The sequence below is a fragment of the Pleurodeles waltl genome, chromosome 7, assembly GCF_031143425.1.
Source record: "Pleurodeles waltl isolate 20211129_DDA chromosome 7, aPleWal1.hap1.20221129, whole genome shotgun sequence".
Classification (NCBI taxonomy): domain Eukaryota; kingdom Metazoa; phylum Chordata; class Amphibia; order Caudata; family Salamandridae; genus Pleurodeles; species Pleurodeles waltl.
Window position 1 is genome coordinate 1,469,808,810 of NC_090446.1, and position 26,793 is coordinate 1,469,835,602.

General features: G+C 45.4%; 2 protein-coding genes across 3 annotated transcripts in view; one reads left to right on the forward strand and one right to left on the reverse strand.

Moving 5' to 3' along the window:
* The window catches only part of ATP4A (ATPase H+/K+ transporting subunit alpha), a 75,509-nt gene extending 65,121 nt beyond the window's left edge, over positions 1-10,388 (forward strand). Inside the window, exons 21-22 of the mRNA XM_069201173.1 lie at positions 7,559-7,650; positions 8,986-10,388. Coding sequence (XP_069057274.1) covers positions 7,559-7,650; positions 8,986-9,014 — 121 coding nt within the window. The 3' untranslated portion in view covers positions 9,015-10,388. The remainder of the gene's footprint in view (positions 1-7,558; positions 7,651-8,985) is intronic.
* A 1,026-nt stretch (positions 10,389-11,414) lies between these two features.
* TMEM147 (transmembrane protein 147) overlaps positions 11,415-26,793 on the reverse strand; it is a 46,801-nt gene continuing 31,422 nt past the window's right edge. For both annotated transcript variants that reach the window (XM_069201174.1, XM_069201176.1), the window contains exons 4-8: positions 19,818-19,883; positions 13,538-13,674; positions 13,130-13,214; positions 12,452-12,573; positions 11,415-11,952 (exon numbers count right to left, since the gene is read on the reverse strand). In XM_069201174.1, the coding sequence (XP_069057275.1) occupies positions 11,832-11,952; positions 12,452-12,573; positions 13,130-13,214; positions 13,538-13,674; positions 19,818-19,883 (531 nt within the window). In that variant the 3' untranslated portion in view covers positions 11,415-11,831. The remainder of the gene's footprint in view (positions 11,953-12,451; positions 12,574-13,129; positions 13,215-13,537; positions 13,675-19,817; positions 19,884-26,793) is intronic.

Sequence of the window (26,793 nt, forward strand, 5' to 3'; positions counted from 1 at the left end):
TAGGTTCCATGAAGGAACAGGTAGTGTTCTTGGTGGTATAATTCTCCTAAGGCCCTCCATGAATGCTTTAATGACTGGTATTCTATATAGGGAAGTTGAATAGGTAGTCTGCAGGTATGCAGATATTGCTGCAAGGTGAATCTTAATGGAAGAGAAAGCTAGGTTAGATTTTTGTAAGTGAAGCAAGTAACCCACTACATGTTCTGGAGTTGTGTGTAATGGTTGTATTTGATTAATATGGCAGTAGCAAACAAACCTCTTCCATTTACTTGCATAGCAGTGCCTGGTGGATGGCCTTCTTGCTTGTTTTATGACTTCCATACATTCTTGGGTAAGTTGTAAGTGCCCGAATTCTAGGATTTCAGGAGCCAGATTGCTAGATTCAGCGATGCTGGATCTGGGTGTCTGATCTTTTGGTTGTGCTGTGTCAACAGATCTGGCCTGTTGGGCAATTTGATGCAGGGTACCACTGATAGGTCTAGCAGCGTTGTGTACCAGGGTTGCCTTGCCCAAGTTGGTGCTATCAATATGAGTTTGAGTTTGCTTTGACTGAGTTTGTTTACCAGGTAAGGAAGGAGAGGGAGAGGAGGAAAAGCGTAAGCAAATATCCCTGACCAGTTCATCCATAGGGCATTGCCTTGGGATTGTTTGTGTGGGTACCTGGATGCGAAGTTTTGGCATTTTGCGTTCTCCCTTGTCGCAAACAAGTCTATCTGAGGTGTTCCCCAGAGTTTGAAATAAGTGTTCAGAATTTGGGGGTGAATTTCCCATTCGTGGACCTGTTGGTGATCTCGAGAGAGATTGTCTGCGAGTTGATTTTGTATCCCTGGTATAAACTGTGCAATTAGGCGAATTTGGTTGTGAATTGCCCAATGCCAAATTTTTTGTGCTAGCAGGCTTAACTGCGTGGAGTGCGTCCCTCCCTGCTTGTTTAGATAATACATTGTTGTCATGTTGTCTGTTTTGACGAGAATGTATTTGTGAACTATTATTGGTTGGAAAGCTTTTAGTGCTTGAAAAACTGCTAGAAGTTCTAGGTGATTGATATGCAGTTTTGTTTGATGTACGTTCCATTGGCCTTGTATGCTGTGTTGATCGAGGTGTGCTCCCCACCCTGTCATGGAAGCATCTGTTGTTATTACGTATTGTGGCACTGGGTCTTGGAAAGGCCGCCCCTTGTTTAAATTTATGTTGTTCCACCACAGAAGCGAGAGGTAAGTTTGGCGGTCTATTAACACCAGATCTAGAAGGTGACCCTGTGCTTGAGACCACTGTGATGCTAGGCATTGTTGTAAGGGCCTCATGTGCAGTCTTGCGTTTGGGACAATGGCTATGCATGATGACATCATGCCTAGGAGTTGTAATACCATCTTTGCCTGTATCTTTTGTGTTGGATACATGCGTTGTATGATGGTGTTGAAATTTTGAATTCTTTGTGGACTTGGAGTGGCTACTCCCTTTGATGTGTCTATTATGGCTCCCAGGTATTGTTGTACCTTGCGTGGCAGAATTTTGGATTTTGTGAAATTGACGGTGAACCCGAGTTTGAAGAGGGTTTGTATGATGTGATTTGTGTGATTTGAGCACTGTATGAACGAATGGGCCTTGATTAGCCAGTCGTCCAAATATGGGAACACATGTATTTGCTGCCTTCTTATGTGTGCAGCGACTACCGCTAGACATTTGGTAAAGACTCTTGGTGCGGTTGTTAATCCGAAAGGCAGTACCTTGAATTGGTAATGTATTCCTTTGAATACAAACCTTAGGTATTTCCTGTGCGATGGGTGTATTGGTATATGGAAATAAGCATCCTTGAGGTCTAAAGTTGCCATGTAGTCGTGTAGTTTTAGCAATGGCAATACTTCTTGTAGTGTGACCATGTGGAAGTGGTCTGATTTGATGAAAGTGTTCACTACTCTGAGGTCTAGGATTGGTCTTAGCGTTTTGTCCTTCTTTGGTATCAGAAAGTACAGTGAGTAAACTCCTGTGTTTATTTGTGTGTTTGGCACTAATTCGATTGCATTCTTTTGCAATAGTGCCTGCACTTCTATCTCCAGGAGATTGGAATGGTGTGTTGTTAAATTTTGTGCTTTTGGTGGTATGTTTGGAGGGAAATGTAGAAATTCTATGCAATAACCATGTTGGATAATTGCTAGAACCCAAGTGTCTGTAGTGATTTCCTCCCATGCTTTGTAATAATGACCTATTCTTCCCCCCACTGGTGTTGTGTGGAGGGGGTGAGTGACATGTGAGTCATTGTTTAGTAGTAGGGGTTTTGGGGCTTTGAAATCTCCCTCTATTTCTAGGGAATTGCCCTCCTCTATATTGTCCCCGAAAACCTCCTCTATACTGTCCCTGGTAAGTGGACGGTGTTGCTTGTGAGGTGCTGGCTTGTGTGCTTTGACCCCGAAACCCCCCTCGAAAGGGCGTTTTACGGAATGTGCTGTAATTCCCTCTGCTCTGCGGGGAGTAGAGTGCGCCCATGGCTTTGGCAGTGTCCGTATCTTTTTTGAGTTTCTCAATCGCTGTGTCCACTTCTGGACCGAACAGTTCTTTTTCATTAAAAGGCATATTGAGAACTGCTTGTTGAATCTCTGGTTTAAATCCAGACGTTCGGAGCCATGCATGCCTTCTGATAGTTACAGATGTATTAATTGTCCGTGCAGCTGTATCTGCAGCGTCCATGGAGGAACGTATCTGGTTGTTGGAGATGGTCTGTCCCTCCTCAACCACTTGTTTTGCCCTATTTTGGAAGTCCTTGGGCAGATGTTCAATGAGATGTTGCATCTCGTCCCAGTGGGCTCTGTCATAGCGCGCAAGTAGTGCCTGGGAGTTCGCGATGCGCCACTGGTTTGCAGCTTGTGCTGCGACTCTCTTACCAGCTGCATCGAACTTGCGGCTTTCTTTATCTGGGGGTGGTGCATCTCCAGATGTGTGAGAGTTGGCCCTTTTCCTAGCTGCTCCTACAACAACAGAGTCTGGTGGCAGCTGTGTAGTGATGAAAACCGGGTCCGTAGGAGGCGGCTTATACTTTTTTTCCACCCTTGGTGTGATTGCCCTACTTTTGACCGGCTCCTTAAATATGTCTTTTGCGTGCCGGAGCATACCAGGGAGCATAGGCAGGCTTTGGTAGGAGCTGTGGGTGGAGGAGAGTGTGTTGAACAAGAAATCATCCTCGACCTGTTCTGAGTGGAGGCTTACGTTATGAAATTGTGCTGCTCTAGCCACCACCTGAGAGTACGCGGTGCTGTCTTCTGGTGGAGATGGCTTTGTAGGGTATGCCTCCGGGCTGTTATCTGACACTGGGGCGTCGTATAGGTCCCATGCGTCCTGATCTTGGTCACCCTGGCTCATGGTGGTGTGAGCTGGGGAGTGAGATGGAGTTTGTGCTGGTGAAACGTTAATCACGGGCGGAGGAGAGGGTGGTGGTGTAACTCTTTTCACCACTTTTGGTTGTGGTGCTTGTTCCGTCTGGAACTCCAACCTTCTCTTTCTCCTAATGGGGGGGAAGGGTGCTTATTTTTCCTGTCCCCTGCTGAATGAAGATACGCTTTTGCGTATGGTCCACATCAGTTGCTTGTAGCTCTTCCTCAAACCTATGCTTTTGCATTTGGGAGGTTAGCGAGTGCTCTTCTGTATAAGAGCCTGAAGCTGGGTCGCTTGCAGTTTGTTTCGGCGTCGAAACTTTGTCTGCGTGTTTTTTCGGCTCCGAGGTGACTTTTTTCCTTTTCGGGGCCGAAACCTCTCGGCGTCGATCTGTTTCGGTGCCGCTGTCTCGGCGTCGAGCCGTGTCCACACCGGCATCTCGGTGTCGAGGCTTGTCTCCAGCACTTTCTCGGTCCCGAGAAGGCTGCGTGCCGGTGTCTCGACCGGAGTCGGACGATCTCGGCACTGTTTGGGCCTTTTTCGGTGCCGACGGTCGGTCACCGAATTTATGGGTTGAGCCATGGCCTGGTGGCAGTGGCGTCCCCTGGGCCTTGTAAATGTTTCTTTGTGTGGTTTTCGACGTCTTACTCACGGTTTGTGTATCGTCGAATCCTTCGGAGTCTGAGTCTTGGATCGAGAAGGTACCTTCTTCTTCCTGCTCCTCGAACTCCCGTTGGGCTGTCGGTGCGGACGCCATTTGAAGTCTTCTGGCTCGACGGTCTCGGAGTGTTTTTCGGGACCGGAACGCACGACAGGCCTCGCAGGTGTCTTCGCTGTGCTCAGGTGACAGGCACAGGTTGCAGACCAAGTGTTGGTCTGTGTAGGGGTATTTATTGTGGCATTTGGGGCAGAAACGGAATGGGGTCCGTTCCATCGGCGTTCTTCAGCACGCGGTCGGGCCGACCAGGCCCCGACGGAGGATCGAAAAACTACCCCGAAGGGCACCGGAGCTCTTCGATCTTCGATGCGGTGTGGAATCTAAGTACGCCGATCCCGAACGCAACAATACCGACGAAAAATCTTCCGAAATTAGCTAATTTTCCGTTCCGAAACTCGGAGCGACAGGAACACGTCCGAACCCGATGGCGGAAAAAAAACAATCGAGGATGGAGTCGACGCCCATGCGCAATGGAGACAAAAGGAGGAGTCACTCGGTCCCGTGACTCGAAAGACTTCTTCGAAGAAAAACAACTTGTAACACTCCGGCCCAACACCAGATGGCGAGCTATTGCAGAACATGCGTATCTACAGCGACAGATGCCATCGAACATACAAATATTAACGCTCTGCATCACAAACCTGTACTGATCAGTGCAAAAAGAACACAGTGCGGGAGCCAAAGGAAGTTGGACAAACTGTGGGTTGCTGGTCAGACTGGGAAGGCTGAGGATATGTGTCTAGTATAGATGTGGTGGGACGTCTATATTGATAGTTCAGACAACAGAGATTGCTGTGCCGCACGATCAGATTTGCATTTGTCTGGTGCTAACTCCTTGTTGAAGATGTTATTTAAGAAAAGAGAAACAGTCAAATAACAGGTGTGAAAATATGCTGCGTAGTAATACTTGGTGCAAATTAAAATATACACTTATAGTTTCCTTGCATCGCGGTACCCGATTTTCCCCTCAATCAGCATCATTACCTATGGAACCCGATTTTCACTTCAACATCATAATAAACAAACCAGCAACTATGACCTGCAACACCACAGACCTTCCACCACTGGAACCGCCCACCGCAGCTGGAAAAGCATCTCAGAAGAGGAGTGGGCTTCCATGCTCTCTAAGCACTGGTCCAGACACACCAGCAACTGGCCGAAAGACAAAAGAGCCTCAATAGCTGCATCAGTGCATGCGCCGATGCCATATCTCTCCTCACGAGCAATCCAACAGTAAGTGCCCGACCACAGGTCAGCTGGTAGACAGAGGAATTCAGGCTGCCGTAACACCACTGCAAGCAGCTGCAGCGCAAATGGAGAACAAGCCAAGACACCAGAAGTAAAGTCATATTTTATTCAGCCATAAGACGTTACCACCAGCAGATATGAAACACCAAGTACACAGTTATTGCAGATAGCATGGAAGCCAATGCTAACAGCAACAAGGAAATCTTCACCGTCAAAGATTTAACTGTACCTCCTGCCACATCACCCCTTCATAAGACCTTTGCAACAAGCTCTTGGAAGTCTTTTGTAAAAAGTAAAATCACCTCCATATACAGCAAACAGCAACCTGGACCCTCAACCGGACAACGTCACTGTCACACTTAAACTTCCCATCACAGCTGATGAACCCAGACTTCGTGGACTGCCATCACCACTCTCAAAATTGCTGCCACCATGAAGACTATCCACCTGCCTGCTTCATGCGACCTTTGCCTCCCACCAAACCTTTGCCAAAGGACTTCTATTGACCGCTGAAACACCTGCCATCAACACCACCATTGACACAGCCACATTCCCCGATACCTGGAAACATGCTACCACTATGTGCCTGCTCAAGAAACCATCTGCTGACCCAGCCACACTTTCTAACTTCCACCATATCCGTCAAAGGGCTTCGAGTAACTAATTAACCAATGTCTCATTGACCACCTCAGCAACCACCATCTCCTCGACTCCACACAGTCCAGATCCAGGCCCAACCACAGTAAAGAAACAGCACTCCTTGCAGTCAAAGATGGCATCTGCATTATATTTGACAGAGGAGACATAGCAGCACTTGTTTTTCTGGAACTCTCTGAAGCATTTGACACAGTCTCACGCCCGATCCTCATAAGGCACTTGCACAAGATTGGCATTCAAGTATCTGCTCTCTGCTGTAATTGCTCCTTCTTAATGGATATAATACAAACTGTCAGCCTAGCACCTAACTCCTCGGAAGCTTGTAAACTCCTTCGGCGGAGTGCCTCAAGGTCCATCGCACAGCCCCACCCTCTTCAAAGCATACATGATCCCTCTGGCCAACATCACCAGGCCACACACAACATCAAGATCCTCTCCTGTGCCGACATGCAGCTCATACTCTTCCTCTCCGACAAGACCCCTAACAAAAAAAACAAAAACAAAAAAAGTTCACCACCTGCATGACCGAAGTTGTTAACTAAATGAAAGCCAACTGTCTCAAGCTCAACAGCGACAAATCTCAAGTAGTGATCTTTGGCAATAACACCTCATCATTGGACTCCCACTGGTGGCCCACACCCAGAATCCAATGCAAAAACTTCAGAACAATCAGATGGAAAACTGGACATTATCCCACTTCCACACCCTAAAGAAGTTTAGGAAGATCTTCAAAGCAATCCTAAGCAACACAAGAAAAACGGTCTCTGCTGCCCTAGTCACTAGTAAGTTAGACTTTGGGTACATGCTCTACGCCTAGATCACTAAGCAACTCACTTGAAGACTGCAAACCATCTAGAACTCGGCAGCCAGACTCATCCTCAATGTCCCACATAGAACTCACATCACAACATAACTCATAGATCTTCATTGGCTCCAGATACAGAAATGCATTCAATTCAAGCTCCTCACAAATATATTCAGGCCCCACCTACCTGAACAGTCTCCTCTCCTTCCACTAACCACTCAGGCAGGTCTGCGCCACAGGACTCTGGCTCGCACATTTCCCACACATATACAAAAGCAGATCAGGAGCACAGGCATTCTTTTATATCGCTCCTAAAATGTAGAACGACCTCCCACTACACTTCAGAGCCTCCTCTCTTCTTGAATTCTGTAAGAAGCTGAAGACCTGGCTTTTCAATTAACCAACCTACCACAGGCAGGGCTTGGCGCACACACAGACCTGCTCAGCGCCAGGATACCCCCGTGAGAGATAGCACACTTTACAAATAATTGGGCCTCTAATGACAAAAATATTTTAAAGCACTTTCTTCCCTTCCGTCGATCAAGAAATACCAAACAAGTGAATACATGCATACAATTTTATATTGCTAAGATTAATGTGTCCTCAAATAAAGTGAATTAATAATTTCAGGATGAGCGCTTGATTTAAGAGAATTAATATTAGGATGAATGCTAAATTTTCATATAACTCTTCTCTTGTAAACATTTCCATCAGTCATTAATCAGAAACACTGTGGGCTAAATGCAATTTTTCTCTTCTCATAGGTTCCAATGGTGGCTTGTGCCCATACCCTATGGAATCTTGATCTTCGTATACGATGAAATACGCAAACTGGGAGTGCGCAGACACCCTGGCAGTAAGTTAACAAGCAGCACACTTTCTTAAAGCTGCACCATCTCATGTGCAAAGGGCTGAACACGCGGGGGGAAAAATTAAGTTGGCCAAAAGGTAACACCCAGATACGGGTGCCTTTTTAATATCTTAGTCTTACTATCTAAAGGAGGTCACAAGGCCGACAATTTGTAGGGAATTGATGGGACTTCACGGAAAGCAGGTTTGATCAAAAGGGCAGTGGGGCTGGAGCAGACGAGCTCCATTTTGATGCACTCTAAACTAGGTTCTCCTTGTTCCACAATGGCCTTTTCCAGAACTTAATGATGTCCATGCCGAAAAATTAATCTCAGGTGCGGGCCATCCATATCATCCCACATTGTCCACTCAGGATCTCTTGTGGATCAGACAACACCACAGTAAAGCAGGGTCGGAATGGGACAAAAATTAGGCCCGGGCACCAAAATAAAAGCGTGCCCTATAGCGAGCCATTTAGATTTAAAAAAAAAAAAAAAAAAAAAAAAAAAAAAAAAAATAGGCGCACATTTGCAAATTGGAGCAGTTTTGAACTTGTAAAAAACATGCTGCATTTGCATTTTTCCTGGGAGATTTATGCATTTGTGTTTGCTGCAGGCAATATTTGTGGTAACAGCAGGGAAATCAACAGTGAAAACCGGCTCACGTGGCCACAAACAGCCCACAAAACGGCCCACACACAGATCGGTGAGACCAGCCCAACAGGAACTGTCTGATTTCCCTGTAGGCCAGTCTGACACTGCAGTAAAGACCATACATGCTGCTGTTAAATCTCCAGACTGCATGCAGCATCATGCATGTTGTCTCAGTAGACCTGTAGTAAGGCCACCAGGGCTAATCCGATCTTACCAGCAGCATCTCTAGGTGCACTACCGGAGCCACAAGACCCACTTACCGCTGCGTAATGGAAAGCAAGACTTGGGAGGGGGGAGAAGAGAAGATTCTGGAGAGGATACTACACTATCCCCCTTATTGCATAATGAGGTGGTGCAACAGCCACTTGCTTCAAAGTGGCCACTGCTTTTCTTATGGATGGAAGTACCTTTTCAGAATCTGCAATCTGGGCTCCGCATCAGGATTTCACCTGATTATTGCTGCATTTATTCTTGTCTGCAGACGACACAAAGGCAGTTGCTGCACAGAAAGCTGGTTTGAGTATTACAATATATCTGAGGCATACCCTGTTTCAAAAGAACTAGTGCTTTCTCGCGCTGCAACTCAGGAATCGCTAGTCCTCCAGGAGGTCACAGACATTCGGTTAAAGCTCCAGAGCTTGCCCTACCTATCCTTGCGACTCCTCACATATTTCTTTCCTCATCTACAGGTTGGTGGGATAAGGAACTGTACTACTGAAGATCGATGCTAAGTCTATCTCTGACCCTTCATCATGCGAAGATACGCCACAAAAGAAGGACTTCGAGCATTCAAAGGACACCAATCTAAAGACCTGCTCTGTGCAGCAACGTGTTGCACATCTTTTGACAGACAGGTGGAAATACGGCGTCCGAAATCTGTCCTGTTTTTTTCCCATCTCGCAGCAGTAGATTGTGCACAATGTTGGAATAGCCTGTATTTCACATTTATTTTTTCTGTACTGATATTTAATATTTGTTTTATCTCAGTTGCTATATGTCTATTTCCCTCTAAAGAATTACATGCGCTTTCGAATCCCTTATAAAAAAACAAAAAAACTGCTTTCTCAATTAAAAAAAAAAAAGAGAGGATTATCTGTGCTTCCAAACATTAGGTCAGCAGTTTAACAAGCCTTTCCTCATGGGCTCACATCAAATGCGGTCATTAAAAAAGTGAAATAAGCAAGAATATACACAAAAAGCCAAGACTGTAACAAGGTTACACCACACAAAGCTGGCCTCAAAACCAGGACCTATTGAGTTTTACCTTTGAGTTGGTGCCATTGGGGACGGGTAATGAAGTTGGTGATTGGCGGTAAGGACCAGCGTTTAAGCTGCTGGTTGTCTAATCTTGGCACTGCTGGAATGTAGGACCATTAGTCAGAGCCAGGACCTGGGATGCATTAATAGTGGAGTCTGGTACAGTTAAGATTTGGGCTCATAGCTAGGATTCAGAAATACCCTCATCTCACAACTGATGCAGGAGGCATTGATGGTTTTGTGGTTTTAGCTTGGTGGTTTAAGTGAGTATTGTTCAGAGGCTGGTGCAGGATTTGGAATATAGCACATGATCTCAGTGGTCTACTTACGTGAAAGTGATAAGCCTGTGCTTACAGCTTGTGTAAGCTGCCTGGACATCTGCAGCTTGATCTAGAATCTAGCCGTCAATCAACCACTCCTAACCCTGCGAGTAGACATGTTAGAGTTTTGCCCTTTCTGTCCATCCGAGCCTCTCACATGTGGGGGTCAAGACTAAACCTGCCAACGTTTACCCCTGCACATAAGCTTCTCTTGAATCTACAAACACTGTGAAACTGTAGGACATGTCCACAACATCTGGCGGATTCTTCATTCAAAACCACATACATTTACTCAAGGGACAGCATGCCACACTCTGTATCCTACTGACGGTAGCAGAAATGTTTCATCAATGTTGAGTGAAGTTGTTTAATGGGAGTCACTTGGATTAAAGAAGAAACCACACAGCATGCATTCTAAAACCACCACGGTCCAAAACCAGCTCTAGAAGCGGATTTGGCGTCGAATACAACTGGTGTTATGTATTAATGTTGGTTTATGATTTACTCCAGTAAGCTTGAACAAATAAAATATACAATTGTGTGTAACTTTTCTTCTCAGGTGTTGCCTTTTTCTGATTCTGTACCAATATTAGACCCTCATGCTTACCACTCCGAGGCCTCCCTTCTCCTTCCGCCACGCAATGGTCAATGTCAGGCTCCACCCACGTGCTTTGCACAGGCACTTATCCACGATTCATCATAGCCCCAGCATGACAGTGTGATTATAAGATTACACCCTAACTATAAAATGCTTGCCTGTAAAACACTGGCAGAAATGTGTAGGATTATGCAAATTAGTTTTCTTTCACAAGAGTCTTAAAGACTCATCTCTTCAAAACATGACTCGCTTCCAACTTTGAAGACCATTGAAGGGCCAATCCACCAAGCCGTCCACTGTTCAACTTTTTGCTACTTGTTACAATGAATGTTTTTTCACTGCCCCATGTGAAGGATCATTCAGGCTTCGCACAAGCTAAACAAATGACTAAATATTACCACCTGTACTCTCCCTACCACTGATAATACACAATTAAGTCCTTGCAACTCTGCAAATTAGATTTCTGATACTGAGTCTACATTAGGGACTTGTCAATGTGCGGTATTTAAACTAGAATTATTTTTAAAACGGTGTCTCTGGATTGCACTCTGCACCACTAAACATTCCTGCAGCGGTAACAAAACTTTAGTTTTTTTTTCTGGGTAAAGACCTGCCAAGACCTCCTTAATCCCTCCACTGTTTTGCTTCATTAGTTAAAATGCTGAAGTCAAGTAATAAGAATCAAAAATATCTCACATATGAGAAGACAGGCATCCCTTTCACCGGAAGACCAACCATCCTGCTCCCATCCTTGTAGTGTGTCTGATAATCATTGTGCAAACCTCCACTCGGTCTCTACAAAGTAGGCAATATGCTATCAGCTGGGTCATAAATAAGATACGCAATTGGAAATGGGAGTATGGGGAAAAAAAAGGCCCAGGTCTTAGAACTCACCAGTGGATGTTTGCTATTCAAAGAAAAGTAAAGCACAATTACTCCTCTGTGAAGCAGAGAGAATACAGGACATTTATTCTTTCCGAGTCAGAAAACTGTACAAAACCTATTTGAACGTTGACCACAAAAGTCCGTTGCCATCAGCTGAGAGTACGCGCGCTCAGAGAAACACCAGATGCCTTAATTAAGAACACAGGACTCGTTGGCGCTTCATCTTGAGTGTACACAATGATCACAACGGGGTGTTGGACGCTCGAGTGGGTGCAGCTGGACTCATGAGGGGTCTTTTCCAGTCGGTATATCCAAGATCCAAGGGTTCTGATGCAGTACCAGGCGATTCCACGATCCGGGCCATGACGAAACTCTTAATTTAAGGGTGATTTGACCTGGAATCCCTTTTTCTCAAGTTGGCTTCCACCTCTCAAGGTGGCGACCTCTTGTCCGTTTAAGATGTGGAAACAGCACATTAGTTGTTGTGCACAAGTGTTACAAAGAGAGTGAGTGCGCTCAGGGAAAGGAAGGCCGTAATCACTGCCTTCACCAGCAGAGCCGTCCAGCTTCCCAGGAGGAATACGTGAACAAAAGACCTGTGGGGGAAGAGGTCGGCAATTTAGTGCTGTGAGAAAGTGGACAGTCAAGAAACAACACAAGATGGTATTAGTAGTAGCTCCAACTAGTGCTCGCCCTGACTCTAAAGTCAGGTAATGACTAGAACAGATGAAAAATACTCATCAATACTATGGTCGATAAATGTCATATCAGAGGATGAAAACAGCCTAAACAGCAACTCCCCGAGTAAGGAATAAGAAGAGCAAATAATGCAAAGGTACTCCACAAAGTGGAAAAATATCCCCAACATATCTGTGAAGGTCAGTACTGTTGAGCAATAACTACTCCACCCACACTCTGCTACATCTCCAGGCTAGCTCATAGACTAGACTCTCTCACAAGAGATTACCTCTTCATTTCCCCACCTCCCCACAAATACAGAGGAAGTGGGAACCTTCCAAAGGTCATGAATCAAACTTTCAGAACACCAGTATCATAGGAACAGATATATCTCCAGAAAAGGAAACAAGCACTCACTCCATCAGGAAGGCTTTATAGACGCTCACTCCCAGCAGGAATGTCACTGGCAGTCGGTAATGCTTGGGTAAGTCATATCTGGTGAACATCCAGACTAGAGCAGCCATTGCAATGTAATGAACCTGAAAAAAAAAAAAAAATAGCATCAAATGTTTAAAATGGAGGTAAAATACTGTACACAAACGAAACCTACTCAGCACAAGTATCCCTCTAACCACCGGATGAAGAGAAGCATCAATCCCCGAGAATGCTGTAGGAGTTCTAGACTGAATGGGTGTTTTGGGGAGGGATCCTGAGAGAGTGGATGCTGTGATAAACAGATCATGCTGCAGGGTCCAAAGCACGGCTAAGGAAAGTCCTTACTGCCGAAATCCTACAGCAAAGGTGGTACTATGCTAGAAGGGAGCTCAGACTGCCTGATTACTACAACACTAACAGGGCTCTGCTTGGACGAAGATCCTTCAATGGCCTATCTTTTGACACAGGCTACCTTAGCTTTTACTTATTTCATCCACTGAATATTTTTGAATCACATCTTCAGGAGTTACTCGTGTTTAAAAGGGAACATCCCCCACTGACAGTTTAAAAAGTACTGCAGGATTCTTGCAACAAACTCATACTGCAGCTGCAGGGACTGAATGACATCAATGGTGCGGAAAACATTATTCTGAATCTTACCAGGCTGATGTTGGAATCGATGCTCATTTGTATATATTTCCAATCAAATTCAATTCCACGTGCTCCAACCCAAAGAGGGAGACATCTGCGATTAAAAAGAAATATGGAAGAGGCATGAGAAATAAGTTAGATTAACAGCTAACATGAGAAAGACAGGCAAATGGGGATATGGATACAAATGAACGCAGAGAGAGAAACACAGGACATTACATATGGCGAAAAATGGAGGAACAGAGAGAAGCACAGGACATTACACACATACCATTTATCCAATAGCGTTGAGAGCGGTGTTGCGACAGCAGCATCTTTAAATGGATATTAAATATTAACCAAAGAGGTTCATGCAGTCCAAGCAGCAACAAACCGGAGAACAAACATCATAAATCCTCATGCATCACAGTGTCTCACCTGGACATGATCAGCTCAGCAGTGGCCCATCCCATGGCTGCCACCATGATTTTATATTCACCCTTCCCAGCATTCTTTGACATCACAAGATGGAGGCCCATTAAGTCCGCCAGGTCCACAGTGGCCTTCATAAACTCCTGGAGTGAGAAAGGCCATTAAATGCATACTGCTACAAAGATATCATTTGCTCCTTCAGCATCTACATCAGTTTTAATTTACCCCTACATGTCACACCAACTCGAATTGGTTTATGTCACAGTTTGGGAAGACCACTGCCTCATTCAGCGAGATAGTCCATGTCCTGGCATGCGATGCCAAGCCTCCTCTGCCGCAAAGGCAGTCAGAAATCACAAGCAGTGTCCAGCAGGGAAGAGGAGTTCATCATCATCATCAGTGCAAAGCAATATCCCCCCCCCCCCAGGCCTTGTTCTGGCTCCCGTTAGCACCAGACACCACTTTAGTTCACTGTAACGAGATAGTTGATGATGCTGTGGTTCGTGGTATGGCCCAGCAGACAGGAGTTCTACGAGCAGTCTATAGCCTGTTGATGATCTGCGCTACTAGAACGCCACAAGGCTAGCCCCAATGAAGTGTAGTAGCCTAATTAAAAAAATAAGTGATGGATTTTAAGCACCAGAGAGTGCAGAAGAAGGCGCACCAGGCATTGGAGCACACCACCCACTAGGCATGGCCTAACTAGTACCTGCCAGAGTGCTGTGCCAGAACACAGAGGCTCCCACACCAGACAGACACCTGGGACATACCTAGAAGCTAAAGTGCTGGGTGACATTAAATGTACAGAGCTCGTACTATAACACACATCCCTATGTAGGGGTGAACACACAAACTGGGCTAGGTCACAGTGGCTCATGCATGGTTGGTATGGCCTCATTTGAAATTGTGCATATATTCGGCAAAGACTTAACCCCTAGACATGTTCTAACCTAAACAAATACAAAAGCATGCTTTGGGAGGTCAGAGCATTTAACTAAACATTGGGCCTTAACTAACCCATTAAAGTTAAAGAGATCACAACTGATTTTCTGGGATAGAGAGGGCTCGTCTAATGCCTGCCACTGGAATGGCTTCAAAATGTCCTTATTTATAAATCAAAAGCTGGGCACAAATATCTAACCTCTGATGGCAGTGATTAAATACATGTCCGTGTGTGCACACACACACATGCGCGAACACGTCATTATGTGTGGCAAGTTATGGTTGCAACTGTGCTTCAGTCTTTTACAGCTGAATGAATTAAGGACAATAACAAATTAATAAAGTGTTTTAATATAGCACTTACTGCAGCATTTCTGACGTTTAGTAAACCTTTAGAAACATGAAATATCGCCCAATTTAATGGCAATCAGTTTGTCTAAGCTGGAAGGATGAGTCAACCCAGTTAGGTTTATAACCTGTGACCTTCAGCTGAAATACAAGGAACTCAGCGAAAGCTTCTCACTCACTAAACTGGAAATTACGTGAAAATGATTAACCAAAGAAACAGATACAATTAATGTGTTCTCTTGCATTCTGTGAGGGAGCACAGAGGAATTAATGCCTAGAAAAGGAGACAGACTCTTGAAACACCTAAAACGGGTTGGAGGGGAGGGGGCGGAAGGAGTAGGATGTGAGTGCCACCTAAACGGGCAACACAGAACAAAAAGCATTGTCAATGCCAACAGGTCTGGATTTAATGTGCAAATACATGTAAACAAAGGCATTCACAAATACTGTTTAGCACATTAAAACCTGCCTGTGGGCTTTGCTAATGTTTAAAAAAATAATATTATTAATAATAATAATAACTGGTTATGGCAGGGCTCATAATAGAGCAGGGCTTCGATACTAGCAGCTACCTGATTTTGCCTTCTTTCCTGGAAGTAGAGGAAGCAGTAGTCCCATGGTTTGACCTTCCTTTGAAGTACACACAGACCTACAAACTTGCATGTTTAAGGATTTTCACCAACTCTTCTCTAGTCTCTTCCCATACTGAGAAAGGTTAGCAATTTACTTCTAACAAGTATAACGTTTTCCAGCATGGGAAAACAGGGGTTGCAAATGCTCAGCAGATTTTCACATGAGCAAATACACACATGTATGTTTGTTCATGCTAAAACGCAGTTCGAACATTTTCTAGGAGTACAGTTTCCAGGCCTGCTTTTGTAAGTTCTTGGGAATTCATGAAAGTAATAAATCTGTACTAATGCAGGGACATATACCATGGGTGCACATCTGTGCCTTTCTTTAAGAATTGAGCCCCTAATTAGGTCTCACATTAGCCACGACCGTTCATTTTAATACAAATCTGTCTGTAGGTCTATTACATATTTGGCTCACTTCAGTGTGAGACTGCATTCTGCTTTTCAGCAGGCAGCATGCTGGCACACAAAGTGGTTTCTTTCAGTGCCTGGAACTACTAATGGCAATGTGTGCTTATTGAAACCAAAACATATTTTCGCTTTTGGCCAACATTTTTTCTCTGTTGGTTATGGCACTGTTGCTCCCACAATAATAAAGTTTTCTCAAAACCATGTCAAACAAGACACAGATTGACAAAACCAAAAAGCTGACCACGAATGCCAGACATACTGATTTTGCTAATGCTGGTTTAATTGTTATGTTCCCCTTAATCTTGCTGAAACTAATTTTACAGTGGTTTTCCATTATTAAGCTTTTTGTAAATACTAGCAAGGTTTACTAAATGACGCTTCAATAAATGGTACCTAAAACTTCTCCGTTTAGGTAAAAACTTTTTTTTTTTTTTTTTTTTTTTTTTTTTTTTAAATTGTATGTATTTTGTGTAAATTTTATTTTGCAAGCAAAGAATCATCAACCTTGTTTTCAAGCTTCTGCATTTCTTATGGGAGCATTATAGGTAGCCTTATACTGTTAAACTTTGCAAACACGTGCACACATTTTTAGACAGGAAAACTTGTCAGCAGTGGGAGCCAAGCTCATAGTATTTCCTAACTGCTCACCCTAATTGAGGCTGTGTAATAATGAGCCATACATACAAGTTTGAGCACAGGTCCTTAACCCCTTAGCTGCTGGGCCTTTCCCCCCCCCCAGTGCTGAGCCCTTTTTTGGCTATTTGGGGTAGTTCGCGCTTAGGGCTTCATAACTTTTTGTCCACATAAGCTAACCACGCCAAATTTGCGTCCTTTTTTTCCAACATCCTAGGGATTCTAATGGTACCCAGAGTTGGTGGTTTCCCCTGGAGGAGACCAAGAAAATAGCCAAAATACAGTGAAAATTTAGTTTTTTCCAAAAAAATGGGAAAAAAGGGCTGCCGAGGAAGGCTTGTGGTTTTTTCCCTGAAAATGCCATCAACAAAGGGTTTCTGGTGCTGAAATCACTATCTTCCCACCTTTCAGGAACGGGCAGACTTGAATCAGAAAACCAAATTTTTCAACACAAATTTGGCATTTTACTGGGACATACCCCATTTCTACTATATTTGGTGCTTTCAGCCTCCTTCCAGTTAGTGACAGGAATGGGTGTGAAACCAATGCTGGATCCCGGAATGCTAAACATTTCTGAAAACTAGACAAAATTCTGAATTCAGCAAGGGGTCATTTGTGTAGATCCTACAAGGTTTTCCTACAGAAAATAACAGCTGAAATAAAAAAATATTGAAATTGAGCTGAAAACAACAGCCATTTTTCTTTATGTTTTACTCTGTAACTTTTTCCTGCGATGTCAGATTTCTGAAAGCAATATACCGTTTTGTCTGCTGGACTCTTCTGGTTGCGGGGATATAAAGGGCTTGTAGGTTCATCAAGAACCCTGGGTACCCAGAGCCAATAAATGAGCTGCACCCTGCAGTTGGTTTTCATTCTATACTGGGTATACAGCAATTCATTTGCTGAAATATGAAGAGTGAAAAAGAGGTATCAAGAAAACCTTTGCATTTCCAAAATGGGATCAAGATAAGGTTTTGAGGAGCAGTGGTTATTTGCACATCGCTGAATTCCGAGGTGCCCATACTAGCATGTGAATTGCAGGGCATTTCTCAAATAGACGTCTTTTTTACACACTCTCTTATATTTGGAAGGAAAAAATGTAGAGAAAGATAAGGGGCAATAACACTTGTTTTGCTATTCTGTGTTCCCCCAAGTCTCCCGATAAAAATGATACCTCACTTGTGTGGGTAGGCCTAGTGCCCGCGACAGGAAATGCCCCAAAACACAACATGGACACATCCTATTTTTTTTATAGAAAACACAGCTGTTTTTTCCAAAGTGCCTACCTGTAGATTTTGGCCTCTAGCTCAGCCGGCACATAGGGAAACCTACCAAACCTGTGCATTTCTGAAAACTAGAGACCTAGGGCAATCCAAGGAGGGGTGACTTGCGGGGCTCGGACCAGGTTCTGTTACCCAGAATCCTTTGCAAACCTCAAAAAGTGGCTAAAAAAAACAAGTTTTCCTCACATTTCGGTGACAGAAAGTTCTGGAATCTGAGAGGAGCCACAAATTTCCTTCCACCTGGCGTTCCCCCAAGTCTCCCGATAAAAATGATACCTCACTTGTGTGGGTAGGCCTAGCGCCCGCGACAGGAAACGCCCCAAAGCGCAACGTGGACACATCCAAATTTTTGGAAGAAAACAGAGGTGTTTTTTGAGAAGTGCCTACCTGTAGATTTTGGCCTCTAGCTCAGGCGGCACCTAGGGAAACCTACCAAACCTGTGCATTTCTGAAAACTAGAGACCTAGGGCAATCCAAGGAGGGGTGACTCGCGGGGCTCGGACCAGGTTCTGTTACCCAGAATCCTTTGCAAACCTCAAAATGTGGCTAAAATACCACGTTTTCCACACATTTCGGTGACAGAAAGTTCTGGAATCTGAGGGGAGCCACAAATTTCCTTCCACCCGGCGTTCCCCTAAGTCTCCCGATAAAAATGATACCTCACTTGTGTGGGTAGGCCTAGCGCCCGCGACAGGAAATGCCCCAAAACAGAATGTGGACACATCACATTTTTTCATAGAAAACAGTGCCTACCTGTGGATTTTGGCCTCTAGCTCAGCCGGCACCTGGGGAAACCTAGCAAACCAGCACATTTTTGAAAACTAGAAACCCAGGGGAATCCAAGATGAGGTGACTTGTGGGGCTCGGACCAGGTTCTGTTACCCAGAATCCTTTGCAAACCTCAAAATGTGGCTAAAATACCACGTTTTCCACACATTTCGGTGACAGAAAGTTCTGGAATCTGAGGGGAGCCACAAATTTCCCCAGGGGGCACCTACCTTTTTTTTTTTTTTTTAAGAAAATTATGCCGGGGGGGGGGGGGGGGGCGGCCTGTTTTCCGGGGGGGGGGGCCGCCCCCCAAAAGTGAAATCCCTGGTGTCTAGTGGGGTTTCCTGGCCCCTGATCGCAGCTGTGCTGCGATCGGGGGCCAGGAAACCGTTTCAGAAGGCCTCATAAGAAAGGGGAGACTCTCCCCTTTCTTACGAGGTCTTCTGAAACTGTTTCACAGCTGCGATCGGGGGCCAGAAACAGTTTCAGAAGGCCTCGTAAGAAAGGGGAGAGTCTCCCCTTTCTTACGAGGCCTTTTCAAAATGTTTCCTGACCCCCCCGATCGCAGCTGTGCTGCGATCGGGGGAGCCAGGAAACCTGAAAGTGTTTCCTGGCCCCCGATCGCAGCACAGCTGCGACCGGGGGCCAGGAAACACTTTCAGGAAGGCCTCGTAAGAAAGGGGAGACACTCCCCTTTCTTACGAGGCCTTCCCGAACGTGTAAAAGGCCGTTTGCCCCATGAAAGCAGGAAGCGGCCGCAAGGCTGCTTCCTGCTTTCATGGGGAAAACACCTTTGCAACGTCGACGTCACAAAGGGGCGGGTGGGGGGCGGGGGGAGACACGGTAGCTTCCGTGTCTCCCGGGGGGGGAGGGGGGAAAAAAATAAATAAATAAATCCTCGGGTGCGACGCACCCGAGGATTTATTAATGCCCTTCCTGGTGTCGGCCACTGGTCGTGACCCGCACCAGGGAGGGTGTGTGGGCGTCGGCCACCGCACTTAAGAGGTTAATGTGGTTCTGCAAATTGGCAACCAAAGGGTTTGCACTGCAGGGGATTGGGCCTACTTGTCTCAAGGGCAAAATAAACATGAAAACTTGCTGTCCTTGACCGCACATAATTGGTCGTAGGCATCGGTCCATAAAAGTCTACACCCCTGTTACTCTTTGTATGTTTTACTAATCTGGCAACAATATGTAGAGAGGGCACTGTCAAGCCACTCTAAAAAAAAAAAAAAAAAAAAAAAGGACCAGCAGATCAACACTTACCCCGATGAAATCATAAGCGCCAACACCTCCTTCCCAAGTTGGGAAAAATGTTGCCAAAAATAACATCTGCAACAAGAATGAAAAATGCAATTAACAATAATACTAACACAACGAATAGAGCTAAAAACCACAGCACATTATTTCTATGTCAACATGGTAAGGCTGGATAAGGAACTGCCATGGACCTCGCTGGTGAATACAGGGTTGAAAGAAGGAGATGCATTTCAATACAGAAAATGCAAACTGCATTATCAGCAGATAGTAGTAAAATGTATTATAATTGCAGATTAATGAAACACTTCTGCATCACAACTTGAAAAAGATGAACATAGAAAACAGTTCTGAAGACTGTAATGTTTACATCGCATGGGTACTGGAATCTTAAGCATTATTTATTTATAGTAGCAAACTAGTTATACCTTTTCATTACTGTTCTGGCTGTCATAATTAAAGCAGTCTCACTTGCTTTACATAGGACAGTAAAATCCACTGGTTACAGTAAACGTCAAACCACCCAGCATCCAGATTTTTAGTAAAAACAGTACAATTGACCTGTAGGTTTCTCAGGTCCTCTCCAAAATTATTTTCTACAGTTGCTTTGCTAAGAAAAGATGTTTTGGAATTTCTAGTGGATATCAACTTATTTATTTGAGATGTTTTGTAAAGTGCAAAGTGGTGGACTCTCTACGGGTTGACACTTCAAAGTGCTGAAGCATGCACCATGGCAAGAAGACAACGGGTTTATACAGCAGTCACAAAGGACGAGAACAATCTATAGGTCTGTGGGTTTCTAGTTACATAGTGGTTCACATGGATCTCATATAAATTAATACATAGTCAAAATCACTGAAAGAAATTTATGAGAAAAAAGGCTATAATCTTAAAGTAGAGCTTATGCATAGCATAACATCAGCACCTAAAATGATGTGACCATATTCAAGATGGAGAGGAGTGTTTGCGTCCTACCCTTGAATGTTAACCAGTTACTCTTGGTATTCAATCTGAAATTCTGTATTGAAAGAAGGGAGAAGGTTATAACATAATATGGCACTAAATGCCAGAAATATCAAGCATTATATAGCTCGAATTTTCCCTGGTCAGATGGAAAGGGAGTATAATCCTGCAAATTAACATTAGTTATTGTACTGTACCACAGTACTGTTGTTAGAACTGGCATCCTTGGCGTGGTCTCCCCTAACGTTTTGCCTCAGTTTCTCATGTTTAGACTGTGTGCTTGTAGGAAAGTACCATCTTGCCTGGCATGTTACCCCCATTTTTACATGTATGTAAGTTTGTTTTTGCCTGTCTCACTGGGATTCTGCTAGCCAGGACCTCAGTGCTCAGTTTGTGGCCTGAATGTGTATACCTGTGCAGTGACTAACTGTCACTGAAGCTCTGCTAATCAGAACCTCAGTGCTTATGCTCTCTCTGCCTTAACTTTGTCACTATAGGCTAGTGACCACTTTTACGAATTTCAATTGGCACACTGGAACACCCTTATTAGTCCCTAGTATATGGTACCTAGGTCCCCAGGGTATTGGGGTTCCAGGAGAACCCTATGGGCTGCAGCATTTCTTTTGCCACCCATAGGGAGCTCAGACAAACCTTTACACAGCAAAGCTACTGCAGCCTGAGTGAAATAATGCAAACGTTATTTCACAGCCATTTTCACTGCACTTAAGTAACTTATAAGTCCCCTATATGTCTAACCTTCACTTGCTGACGGTTAGGTGCAAAGTTACTAAGTGTGGGGGCACCCTTGCACTAGCAAAGGTGCCCCCACATCGTTCAGGACCAATTCCACGGACTTTGAGAGTGCGGGGACACTATTACACACGTGCACTACATATAGGTCAATACCTATATGTAGCTTCACAATGGTAACTCCGAATATGGCCATGTAACATGTCTAAGATCATGGAATTGTCCCCCTAGGCCAAATCTGGTATTGGGGAGCCAATTCCATGCATCCCCGGGGGCTCCACTATGGACCCCGGGTACTGCCAAACCAGCTCTCTGGGGTTTTCTCTGCAGCTACCGCTGCTGCCACCCCACAGACAGGGTTCTGCCCTCCTGGGGTCTGGGCAGCCCAGTCCCTGGAAGGCAGAACAAAGAATTTCCTCTGAGAGAGGGTGTTACACCCTCTCCCTTTGGAAATAGGTGTTAAAGGCTGGGGAGGAATATCCTCTCCCAGCCTCTGGAAATGCTTTGAAGGGCACAGATGGTGCCCTACTTGCATAAGCCAGTCTACACAGGTTTAGGGAACCCCCAGTCCTGCTCTGGCGCGAAACTGGACAAAGGAAAGGGGAGTGACCACTCCCATGTCCATCACCACCGCAGGGGTGGTGCCTAGAGCTCTTCCAGTGTGTCCCAGACCTTTGCCATCTTGTTTCCAGAGGTGTGAGGGCACTCTGGAGGCCTCTGAGTGGCCAGTGCCAGCAAGTGACGTCAGAGACCCCTCCTGATGGGTGCTTACCTGACTAGGTGGCCAGTCCTCCTCTGAGGGCTATTTAGGGTCTCTCCAGTGGGCTTTTCCTCAGATAACGACTTGCAAGAATTCACCAGAGTTCTTCTGCACCTCTCTCTTCGACTTCTGCCAAGGATCGACCACGGACTTCTCCAGGACGCCTGCAAAACTGCAACAAAGTAGCAAGAAGACTGCCACTGACATTGTAGCGCCTAATCCTGCCAGCTTTCTCGACTGTTTCCTGGTGGTGCATGCTTTGGGGGCTGCCTGCCTTCATCCTGCACTGGAAGCCACGAAGAAATCTCCCGTGGGTCGACGGAATCTTCCCCCTGCTTCAGCAGGCACCAAACTTCAGCATCACTGGTACTATGGGACCCCTCTCATCCTGACGAGCGTGGCCCCTGGAACACAGGTGGTGGCCCCAAGTGACCCAAACTGTCCAATGGTCCAACTGTCCAAATTTGGAGGTGGTAAGTCCTTGCCTCCCCTCTCCAGACACTAATCCTGTGCACTGCGAGATCTGCAGCTACAAGGGCTTCTGTACACATTTCCACGAAGTCCTACATCCCCAGCACTCTGTCCTGCGATGTTCATCTCCCTGAGTTGATCTCTGGTGTCGTGGGACCCTCTTTTGCAGTGCTGAGACGACCGCCATGTTTAGACTTCTTGAACCCGTGTTCAAGGACTTCTGCGGGTGCTTCCTGCTTGTGCGTGGGCTCTCTACGTTGCTGAGGGCCCCCTCGGTCTCCTCATTTAAGTGGCGACATCCTGGTCCTTCCTGGGCCCGGGCAGCACCCCTTTTCTCTAACTGCGACTCTTGCAGCCAGCAAGGCTCGTTTGCGGTATTTTGCCAAGGAAACCACTCTGCATCCTCCAGCACTCCATGGGACGACATCTGCACGAAGGAGGAGTTCCTAGCACCTTTCGTTCCCTTATCACGACTTCAGTGGGTTTCTGGGGAAATAGTAGTACTTTTACTCCTACTTTCCAGGGTCTTGGGTTGGGGTATCTTGGACACCCTTAGTGTTTTCTTACACTCCCAGCGACCCTCTACACCCTACACTAGCCTAGGGGTCCATTCGAGGTTAGCAGTCCGCTTTCTTAGTATATGGTTTGTGTTGCACTACTTCTTGACTGTCTTACTTACCCTGATTTTGGTTTGTGTGTATATTTTGTGTATTTTACTTACCTCCTAAGGGAGTATATCCTCAGATATTTTTGGCACATTGGTCACTAAAATAAAGTACCTTTATTTTTAGTAACTCTGAGTATTGTCTTTCTTATGATATAGTACCTATATGATATAAGTGGTATAGTAAGAGCTTTGCATGTCTCCTAGTTCAGCCTAAGCTGCTCTGCTATAGCTACCTCTATCAGCCTAAGCTGCTAGAACACTACTAATAAGGGATAAATGTGGAGAAGTGTGGCACAATGGTTAGAGCGGCAGACCCGGACGCAGAGATATGGCCTGGGACCAGGGTTCAATTCCCTTGGACCAGATAATTCTCGCCTTGGTGCCTAATCTAATGAATGGGCCCCACTCTGTAACTCTGGGCAATAGCTTGCTTAATCTCCACAACGGCCCTCACAGTGCTTGGATGCCTGGCTTCACCCTGGGGGTGCCCAGGAGTGGGCGCCTCACAGGGAAAAGCCAGGAGGGGTTCCACAGCGATATGGGTACAGCGCCTTGAGACCCTAACGGGTGAGTAGTGCGCTATACAAGTGCATAATCTTTACAGTTTATAGTTTAACTGGACCTGGCAAAAGGGTGTAAGTACCATTGGTACCCACTATAAGCCAGGCCAGCCTGCTACAGTGCTGGACTCTGCTTTTGCTGTTTTTGATACTCTGGGCACTTTACCTCTTCTGACCAGTGCTAAAGTGCAAGTGCTCCAGTGTAAATTGTATGTGTAACTGGCTTTTCCATGATTAACATATTTTACTTACTAGTAAGTCCCTAGTATAGTGCACTAGAGGTGCCCAGGGCCTGTAAATGAAATGCTACTAGTGGGCCTGCAGCACTGGTTGTGCCACCCACATTAGTTGTCCTGTAGTCATGGCTCAGGCCTGCCACTGTAGTGTCTGTGCGTGCAGTCTTGCACTTCCAATTTAAATGGTAAGTGTACCCACTTGCCAGGCTCAAACCTTGCCTTTTTATACATGTACGGCACCCCTAAGTTAGGCCCTAGGTAGCCCCATGGGCTGGCAGGGTGCAGTGTATGTTAAAGGTGGGGCATGTACTGATGTGTTTTATATGTCCCAACAGTGAAATACTGACAAATTCGGTTTTTACTCTTGCAAGGCCCATCCCTCTCATAGGTTAACCTGGGGCTGCCTTTAAATATTCTTAAAGTGCAGTTTCCCCTTTGAGAGCAGATAGAAATATGGAGTTTGGGGTCTCTGAACTCACTATTTAAAAATACATCTGTTAGTGAAGTTGGTTTTTAGATTGTTGGTTTTAAAATGCCACTTTTAGAAAGTGTGCATTTTCTTGTTTCAACTATTCCGTGACTCTGCCTGTTTGTGGACTCCCTGTCAGGCTAATAGTTGGGCGCTGGGGTGTAGCTAGCATATCCTAATGAGCCATCTGAGTTAGGGTGGAGTGAGGAGTGGCCACTTACACCCGAATGAGCTGTGCCTGCCCTCACACAATGCAGTCTCCAACCCCCCTGCTGGGTGTCTGGGTCCAGGGCAAGTCAGGATCCTGTAAACCACAGGGACTTTCCTTTGAAGTTTGCCTGCTTCAAAGGCAGAAAGGGGTATACGTATTGGACCTAAAACCCCAGATTTTTAGATTACTTCTGGATTCAAGAGGAATCTCTGCCAAGGAGAAGAGCTGGGGAGAAGTGCTACCCTAGTCTGTGACTGTGCTTTGATGGGCTATCCTGCAGTTTCTGCTTCTGCCTGTGAAAGGGGATGAAGACTGGGGTTTGTTGTGCATCCCTGCTTGAGAAGAATCTCCAAGGGCTAGACTGAGCTTACCTCTTGTTTTGAAGTCTCTGGACCATCAAAGACTTCCTCTGCCAGCACCTGGACCCTGCCCTGCAAGTGGTGCCCCATCCAGTCCCTGGGCCCTTGAAAGGTGAACCTGGCAAGGACTGAAATCCACAAACAGAACAACGTGCAGGGAAATTTGACGCACCACCTGCATCGTGGCTGAAAAATGATATGCCACCCGCTTTGCGGCTAGAATCGATGCTCCACCTGCATCGTGGCTGGGAGATAGACGCATTGCGGCTAGAGAAATGATGCAACACCCACTTGCGGCTGCTGATGTCGCAGCATGTTTTTTTAACACCTTGTGACTGGATTTCTCATGCATCGTCGCGAGCGTCAGTCATTGTGAATCTGCGTGGATCCAAGGTGCCCTGTCCGGAAATCGCCACATCACTCTTGCGAGGCAGGAAAAACTACATGTCGCCTACCCGACCGGAGAAGAAACACACCTGCGAGTAGGGAATCGAAGCATTGCTAAATGTTCTGATGCACGCTCACCTATGCAGCTTTATTTTTTACGCAAACCAGGTACTTTGTTTAAAATCAAAGTTTCCATTGTTTTCTATGGAGTAAGACTCTTTACTTTGAAAGTTCATATCGTGACTTGTGCATGTTGGATTTTTGTTGTTTTGGTCTTGTTAGATTTAGATAAATATTGGCCATTTTTAGGGTCGAGCCTGCGTTGCATGCGCTCGCGCATGCATAATCGCAGCGAGACTCTTTTGTATTTAGAAAAGGGCTCGGAGCCCTGTCAACTTCATGTCAGTGTTTTTTATTGGTTTGTGGGCTTCCCTAATAAAATCTGCTTGCTTTCATTAGTCGAAGGCACCCATATGTCATGCCTTTTCCAGTGGCAAGCCCTCCTCGAGCGCAGTGACCAAGTACAGAAAACATGCGAGGTTCGCTGTTTTCCATCGGGCTCGTGGACTTTTTTTTTCTCTAATTTAAGAGCGCTTTACATACTTGATTTCACTTTTTCGGTTACGTACATAAATGCACTTTTTCCCGATAGGTGAAAAGTCGGGTTAAGAGTTTACCACGCGATCAGCTCTAACATGAGCAAACGCGAGACCCGTTGCATTGTAAATGCTTGTTCTAAACTGGTTTGGTGTCCATTTGGTAGGTTTTCATTGTATTGCTGTGTGTGTTGGTACAAATACTTTACACATTGCCTTTGAGATAAGCCTGACTACTTGTGCCAAGCTACCAAGGGGGTGAGCAGGGGTTATCCCATTGTCCTGACTAGAGTGATGGTCCCGGCTTGGACAGAGTGCAAACGGACTGCCAACCAGAGACCCCCATTTCTAACAACTGTCTAAACCCACGTGGACAAACCACCACATCACATACATGAAGATAGTACCTTATTTGCTTCACACCACAAACTTCATAACAGACTGGAAGCAACTGACCTAATAGTGCCAACATTACTTATCTTATAATAGTGACATGCACACCTTCAGTACAAAAATGGAACATATTAAACCAGGACCTTCAGTATTGACTGTTAAA